Source organism: Saccostrea cucullata, unplaced genomic scaffold (assembly GCF_032062105.1).
Source record: "Saccostrea cucullata isolate Sc308-1 unplaced genomic scaffold, CSIRO_AGI_Scuc_v1 ctg720, whole genome shotgun sequence".
NCBI classification, from domain to species: domain Eukaryota; kingdom Metazoa; phylum Mollusca; class Bivalvia; order Ostreida; family Ostreidae; genus Saccostrea; species Saccostrea cuccullata.
This window is the reverse complement of record NW_026923311.1, coordinates 149,230-157,147: the sequence shown is the minus strand read 5'-3', so window position 1 is coordinate 157,147 and position 7,918 is coordinate 149,230. Positions and strand designations below refer to the sequence as shown.

At 32.3% G+C, this 7,918-nt stretch overlaps 1 protein-coding gene across 1 annotated transcript; it reads left to right on the top strand.

The window, feature by feature from the left end:
- Nucleotides 1-260: 260 nt before the first annotated feature.
- Nucleotides 261-6,392, top strand: LOC134263719 (mitochondrial dicarboxylate carrier-like). The gene is made up of 9 exons (XM_062746101.1): nucleotides 261-452; nucleotides 999-1,118; nucleotides 1,629-1,789; nucleotides 2,505-2,546; nucleotides 2,655-2,769; nucleotides 3,045-3,137; nucleotides 3,510-3,590; nucleotides 3,796-3,852; nucleotides 4,291-6,392. Exons 1-9 carry the CDS (start codon nucleotides 357-359, stop codon nucleotides 4,405-4,407), a joined length of 882 nt encoding a protein of 293 aa, XP_062602085.1. The 5' UTR covers nucleotides 261-356; the 3' UTR covers nucleotides 4,408-6,392.
- The last annotated feature ends 1,526 nt before the right edge of the window (nucleotides 6,393-7,918 follow it).

Genomic DNA, 7,918 nt, shown 5'->3' with positions numbered 1-7,918 from the left:
AAGCATTTATCTAAGTCATTACATAAACTTTATGCAGTATTATAATCACATGGGTTAACAAATTCTTTAATGGGATCAGTACCAATGTATAATTTATCATTAAAAGATATCACAATATTGAAATCGAAGATTGTCATACACAGGACAGTAAAGTACAAAATGTTTTTGATTTTCAACCAATAATAATACATTGGGTTTGAGATGTTCCCTATTTTATAAAAGCACTTCCTGTTCAACTCTTCATTGCTTGGAGTTACGAATGTGTGTTAAAGGTACATAACTCTAAAGTCAACCTTGGAACGTGACAGTTGTGTTGAACAAAATGCAAACGTGAGTTAGCCAATTTTACAAGAAAAATGACGGACAAATCAAAGAGGATAGGGAGATGGTATTTTGGAGGAGTAGCGAGTGCAATGGCTGCATGTTGTACTCATCCCTTAGATTTACTCAAGGTGAGTGATGCGTGTATTGATTTACAGCACTCTAGTCACTAAGTCAGTAGCAAGCCTCCCTCAGTCCCTGTGCAAGTGGCTGTGTTATGCGGAAATTCAGTATATCGTTACATGTACAATGCAGTATTTAAAAGCTGAAAATGCATTTCCAAGGATGATCGAACTAGATGAAAACCTGGCTATTATAGATTTTACATTAATTAATTAATGTAATTAAGATCAGAAACATGATTCAAACCAATAAATGTACACAGCAAATTACATCCGTGTTTTGTCAAAAAAAACCCCAAACAATAATGACACTCAAAGGGTCCCTTTGTACTATGATTAACAAGAGAGGCTTGATTTTAGTATGTACCGGGGTAGGATGGCTGAATGTTGTCATTGAGAATATGGAGAAACAAATAAATAAAAATTTCTTGAGTACAAAAAAAAGGAATACTGAAAACTTGACAAACATAAATGTATCTAAAGAGAAAAGCACAAATCTCATTTACATGACATTTTCATGTACACTAAGCTCTTTCCTGTTTTATTTCCCTGTAGGTACATCTCCAAACTCAGCAGCTAGAGAAAGTGAAGGCAACAACCATGGTTGTACGAATTCTAAAATCAGATGGAATTCTAGGTTTATATAATGGATTGTCTGCTTCCATTTGTAGACAGGTAATGGTATACTTAGGAGTTTACTGAGATTGCTAAAAAATCATTATTACTATTATACCTAAATTGTGGGTTCCATTACATTGCAGTATTTTCCAAAATTTGGGAAACATATAGCACATCTATTTTTATCATACTTTGAACTGTACATGTAAATGAAATAATATAAAAATGATTAACATCAAGAATATCAAAGCAATGTTTCTTCATGGTTATTAAACTGGAGTCTATTTTAATCAAAGATTTTCTTTGATTTAAGACTTCCGTTAATTTTATGCTTCTAGATTCTGATTAAATTATTGATTTTCTTGTAGGAAACAAGATGTAATAAATTTGAAGTAAATGACTCAAAACCTTCCAAAATTAATAATTTTGACTAAAAGCTAGAGATTATTAAAAGGGTTTAAATAAAGAATCTCTCTCTCTCTCTCCCCCCTACCCCCTTCTCCCTCTCATTTGAAAAGATCTAATACAATAAATTAAAATTAAATATTTTGGTTTTCTTGTTCACAGTTAACTTATTCCATGACAAGATTTGCTATGTATGAGACAGTTAAGAAAAGGTTGACTGCCGATGGAAGTACCATGCCTTTCTATCAGAAAGTACTCACAGCAGCCGTCTCAGGTGCCACCGGTGGCTTTGTAGGAACACCAGCTGATCTCGTTAATGTCAGGTGAGGTAAACTAGCTAATCTCGTCAATGTCAGGTAAGAAACATCTGGTGATCTTGTCAATGTCGGATAAGGAACACCAGCTGATCTCGTCAATGTCAGGTAAATATGGGACACCAGCTGATCTCGTCAATGTCAAGTAAAATAAACCAGCTAATCTTGTCCAAGTCTGGTAAGGTACACCAGCTGATCTCATTATTGTCAAGTAGATAAGGTACAGTAACACCAGCTGATCTCGTCAATGTCAGGTAAGATAAACCAGCTAATCTTGTCAATGTCTGGTAAGGTACACCAGCTGAGTTCACTATTGTCAGGTAAAGAACCCAGCAGCAAATCTTGTCAATTGTCAGGTAAAGAACAACAGCTGATCTTGTCAATGTCAGGTAAAGAAAGTGTAAAACTGTATCTGATGTGATATAGAAAAATCTGCATTTCATTATTCATCACATTGATGTTTGAATTCTTGAATTATGTTTACATTCTTTTTGAAAATCTTTGATTAGATTTTTTTTTCTAAATGAAAGTTATTCATGTAGTAATTTGAAATCAAATGCATGTAAATTTGCAGTTTAGTTGATTGTTATTTAGCTCACATAAAACTAATTGTACATTCCATTATTGTTTCATGGTATAAAAATTTATTTCTTCCCTGTGTATAAGTCACAAGAAATTCCTCAAACTTGTTAATTTTTGAATTTTTCTTTCTTTATATCTTTAGAATGCAAAATGATGTAAAGCTGTCTGCAGACAAAAGGCGAAAGTAAGTTTAATGTATTGATCTTCATTTTCTTAATGTTGTGAATGCTATATACAAAAGTAGCTGTTTCAATATCATTGCCCTTTAATATTCAGTTATTCACCATTATAGCTACAAACATGCCTTTGATGGGTTGTGGAAAGTTTACAAGAATGAGGGAGTTCCCCGCATGTTTGGGGGTGCAACGATGGCCAGCTCAAGAGCAGTTCTTGTCACTGTGGGGCAGGTATGGATAATGATGACTACTTTAAATTTTAAAATCAATATTTTGCATGCTTTCTCCCAGTATGTTGATATGTTTGATGATATCACTGCAAAAATTACTGTTATTTGACAGTTTATTTACAGACATATCCCTTGTCCAGCATTAGCGAATCGTTAGTTTTTGATCTGAATTTGACATAGAGCTGCATGTACTGAAAAACTGAAAAAATAAACTGAATACTCTTATATTATGTCAAGAAGGTTAAGTAAGCATGAATCATCTTTCTTTGTGATTAGTTGGCCTGTTATGACCAGATAAAACAAATGCTGCTGTTGACTGGGGTATTTGAAGACAACATAACTCTACATCTTTCATGCAGTACAATGGCTGTAAGTTACCAGAATTAGATTTAATTTGTTTATTCTTGAAATATTCATAGTAACCAACAAATCTCTAAGTGTGCTGTGTCTGTCAATTTGTATGTCCATGTTATGATGATCTTTTAGTTGGAGGTCTCTCCAAACTTCTAATTCTAAATGTAAACAACAGGTGTGTAAGTAATTGCAGTTGTTTATTACGGGAAAACACTCAATTTTTAGCAGTTAAAAAAAAAATTAGTTAAATATTTAAAAATAATTGATAAATAATTTCAACACTTCTTCCAATGAATTTAAATTTATATCTTAATAAAAAAAGTTCTCTTTCTCTCTTACTTGTACTAAGTACTAAATTTTACATTTCTATGTAATGATATATTTCAGGGCTGTATAGCTACACTTCTGACTCAGCCTTTGGATGTGATGAAAACTAGAATGATGAATGCAAAGCCAGGAACATACTCTGTAAGTTATGATGTGTTTAACAAGAAAAGTAGGTTGCAAGAATATTCATAAAAATAAAAGAAAAAAATGTTGAGATTTTCTTGTAAATGTCACTAAATGATAACATAGTCATATGCACACACATTAGCCTTTTAACAAAATGTTTTAAATAAAGGTAGATTTATATTTATATAAATTTAACCTAGCATTTATTTTTCTGTAACAGGGAATTGCTGCATGTGCCATGGACATTGGCAAAAACGGTCCTTTGGGATTCTTTAAGGTATAATCAAAAGCCTTCACTATGCTTTTGGGCAACATATACATGTGTATTTAAAATTTTAGTACAATGTTAGCTTATCTGGTTGAAGATTGTCTAGCATCTGTCATGAGTTGTCTATATCAATACCAGCCACAAGCACACTTCATTGGAGGTGATAAATATTCAAATAAAAAGATACACCCTCTTCAAGGGGAATCAATTAAGGAATAGAAAAATAGAGTGAATTCATTGAAACATCTCATGAACCACCAAATCAGAAATAACAAAATAAAATAACAAAATGTGACCCAGATGAACATTGTCTCTTCTTTCCTATTACAACTAATTCAAAATGCACATTGACTGTCATTCTGTTTCGTTTATAGTTTGTATCGATTAGATTTGTACGTGGTATTTTTTATATGACTTTTATACTGAGAGATGAAGTCTTTTTTTCAGGGATTTGTTCCTGCCTTTGTCAGACTGGGGCCACACACAGTATTCACGTTCATTTTCTTTGAACAGCTGCGACAAAATTTTGGAGACTTGCCGACAGTAGAAGAAAAGAAGATTTAGGTGTATTTTAGGAGACAAAATATGTATTTATTTTATACAAATGGACTGATGGACTGATTCTGCAATAATTTGTTCATGATTTGTATGAGTGGTCTATTTTTTTTTTTTATATATTAAGGAACATCTAAGATGTGGAATGTTCTTTTTTAAATTTTAAATTGTTGGGCAATTTTTTTCAGAAATAATATTTTTAATATATATTTTTTTTATTTATAAGTACCAGATATTGTTAATTTTATAGCATACTTTTAATAGCTGAGTTTTAGCAAGTATGCTTCAGTGTAAATATACTTACATTTGCTGCAGGTATTAAAAAGCTTTATATTAGTTAGCCAATGCTCAAATGGTTTACTTGAGAAACTCAGTGAAACGAAAGAAATGGAAATCCTTTTTTTTTTATCTGTAAATGATGTGAAGAATGTTGAAAGAATGGTGATGTATTTTTAAATTGTGTGATGATTTAGAAGATTTTGTTTTTATAAGATTTTGTGCCATGTGATAAGATCTTTAGACAAAACCAGTTTTAGTCATAAGTAGAACTTAAGGATAATGCTTTGAATTTTACCATGCTTTAAAAATGGCTTCCTACATAAACTATTTATGACGGATGTTCTGTTTTATGAAATGCTTTCTGTAGCAATTTATTTCAGTCTTACTTGAAAAGGTGTTCAATTTATTTATTAAAATTGCAAATACTTACATGTTGCAGCACACTATTTGCAAACAATATAAGTATAACCTACAAATGCATCCATCACTGCTTGGATTACACACCTTTTATTATCAAAAGTTGAAAGAGAAAGGTTTTTGATCTTTTGATATTAATATATGTCTCACAGTCTACTTACTAATTTTCTTATATTTTGGAATGATTATCGGGTTAAATTTAATCTTTTATATTAAAATATAAAGTATATGATTCATATATAATATGAATAAAGACATTCCATCTGTTAAGCCAGTGTACACGAATTTCATTATAAATAATGAAGTTATATTTAAAATGTTCAAAGCATAATCATTTTTACCAGGTTAGATAACTGGACAGTATTTTAAGTATAAACATTTAAAAAGGTATTGATTTGGTGAAGATAACATAACTTACATTATTGTGGATTCTGTCTGTATACATGTAGAGTTTATGGTTACAGGCTTGTACAATCATTATTTTTTTAAAATTTATTTTATTAAAGTGGCACAGTGACGCACAAAGGGGAAAATTGACAAATGTAGAATTTTCGCATGACCTCTGTACATTTTGTTCAATTCCTTAAAGTATTAGGTTTCAGAAAATTACAGGTTTCAGAGCCTAAAAATTAAATTTTTATGGGGAAAAAATAAAAGTAAAAATAATTTCTGTCTGCCCCAGAACGAAAATATTGCTAAATACCCTGGTACTTCTTCCTCCCTATTGTACGCGTGTGCAGAAAAGTGTTGAATAAGTTTCCATAGTTACCATGGTCTCAGGTATCCACGAATGAATATAAGTAGACCAAAAAATTTGATGTAATCTTTTTAAAAAGTTGTTAGAACATATTTCTCACCTTTGCATGCTCCAGTTGTATTTTGTTTACAAGTTTGAGCTAAAAATAAGAGTAGCGTGACCTTGACATATACGAAACAACGAAACGGTAGATACAACCTTTGTTTTTCAGGCACTTGCATTGTGCAGTCAATTCTTGCAGTTTAATTGTCATATCTTCGCTATATACTCATAATTTTCGTAAGTCTTTCTCTGTATGCTACAGATATCTTAAAATTAAGATATGATTTTGACTCACTGTGCCGCTTTAAAAAATTTATAACAGTAGTTTGCATGATATTGGAAGGAACAATTAACTTGCCATATTATTTTTATATATTTTAACTTTTCTTCAATGGTTCTTCACAGTTTTAATTTCTGTATATCGATATTGAATATCGACTTGAATAATGAAAAAAAAATGTTCACATGCTAAAGAAATAAATATAATAATGAAGGGAAATTTTGCTTTCTCCATCTTAAACAGGTCTTAAAATGAAGTTTGAAACTACGTGCATGGTAGTCTGATTTGTGTACATGTGTTATACCAAATAACTATAAATAATTAGGTTAAAAAAAAGAGGCTCAACTCCAATATAAGGATAAAGTAGTACTTTGACTGAAGCATTATTAACATATTCATACATCACTGTATATTGTAGCAATGTTATGGAGTTAATTATTTCTACATTCCACACATATGGATTTACTGTCGACCAGGGAAGGTTGACGGTTGACAGTTGACAATTCCCTTGTGTTCTAGTGTCGACCGGGGACAGGTCAACGGTTGACAGTTGACACTTCTCTTGTGTTCTAGTATCGACCTGGTAAAACAGGTCGACGGTTGACAGTTGACATTTCACTTGTGTTCTAGTGTCGACCGGGGACAGGTCAATGGTTGACAGTTGACACTTCCCTTGTGTTCTAGTATCGACCTTGTAAAACAGGTAGATGGTTGACAGTTGACATTTCACTTGTGTTCTAGTGTCGACCGGGGACAGGTCGACGGTTGACGGTTGACGGTTGACACTTCCCTTGTGTTCTAGTGTCGATCGGTGACAGGTCGACGGTTGACAGTTGACACTTCCCTTGTGTTCGGGGACATTAACCCTAATCACAGCTATAAATGCAAAACTAACCCTTATCACAGCTATTGATACAAAACTAACCATAATCACAGCTATTAATACCAGACTACAATAATAAACTTGTCAGCAATAAAATGATTAAATGTCAACTGTCCCCGGTCGACAGTAGAAATGATTAAATGTCAACTGTCAACTGTCCCTTATATTGGAGTCGACAGTAGTTGAACTTGTATTAATCACTACTTCTATATACACAAGCTTTCGCATAGGGACTACATACCCTTATATTGGAGTTGACCTGACAAATCCATTGACAAAGTAATGATATATATAAATGATATACAATATTTTCTTTAAACAATCTACATCTTTACTTTGTGATTCCAAAAGCGCTTAAAATAGTGCAGCAAATCCAAATTACTTGATTGTAGAGTTAATGCAATGATTGAATATTTTCCATTTCATAATTTACAGATTTCACATAAATTTCTTGATTTCTGGCCCAATGGTTAGTTCTTGTGATTTGAAGAAGTTATTTCCCTTGATTTAATAAAATTTGAATCTTCTTCACCCAAAGATACTTTTATCTGGAAAGCGTAGGTCAAATCCAGCATCAAAAGCAAGTCCAATAATGTTCATTTTTAGATGCATCATCCTTGCATGTTTGGTCAACATATAGGACTTTTAAGTTACTTTAGAATGAAACTGCTCCAGAAACAGATCTGGTCCTTCTTTAGCTGAAATTACAGCATCTGAAACCTTGACCGATACAATGAATCATACTAAAAGCATCTTCTATGCAACACTGACAAATGTAGGGCATAGAAGTACAGGGCAGATAAGGACTTTTAACTGGGCCAAAAACTTGGGATGCTGCCATCAAGAGTATCACATAAGTTCC

Excerpts from the sequence above, each read along its gene's own strand:
- LOC134263719 (XM_062746101.1), top strand. The coding sequence starts at position 357 with ATGACGGACAAATCAAAGAGGATAGGGAGATGGTATTTTGGAGGAGTA. Across the intron at positions 1,119-1,628 it reads CTGCTTCCATTTGTAGACAG|TTAACTTATTCCATGACAAG; the intron begins GTAATGGTATAC and ends TCTTGTTCACAG. Across the intron at positions 2,770-3,044 it reads TTCTTGTCACTGTGGGGCAG|TTGGCCTGTTATGACCAGAT; the intron begins GTATGGATAATG and ends CTTTGTGATTAG.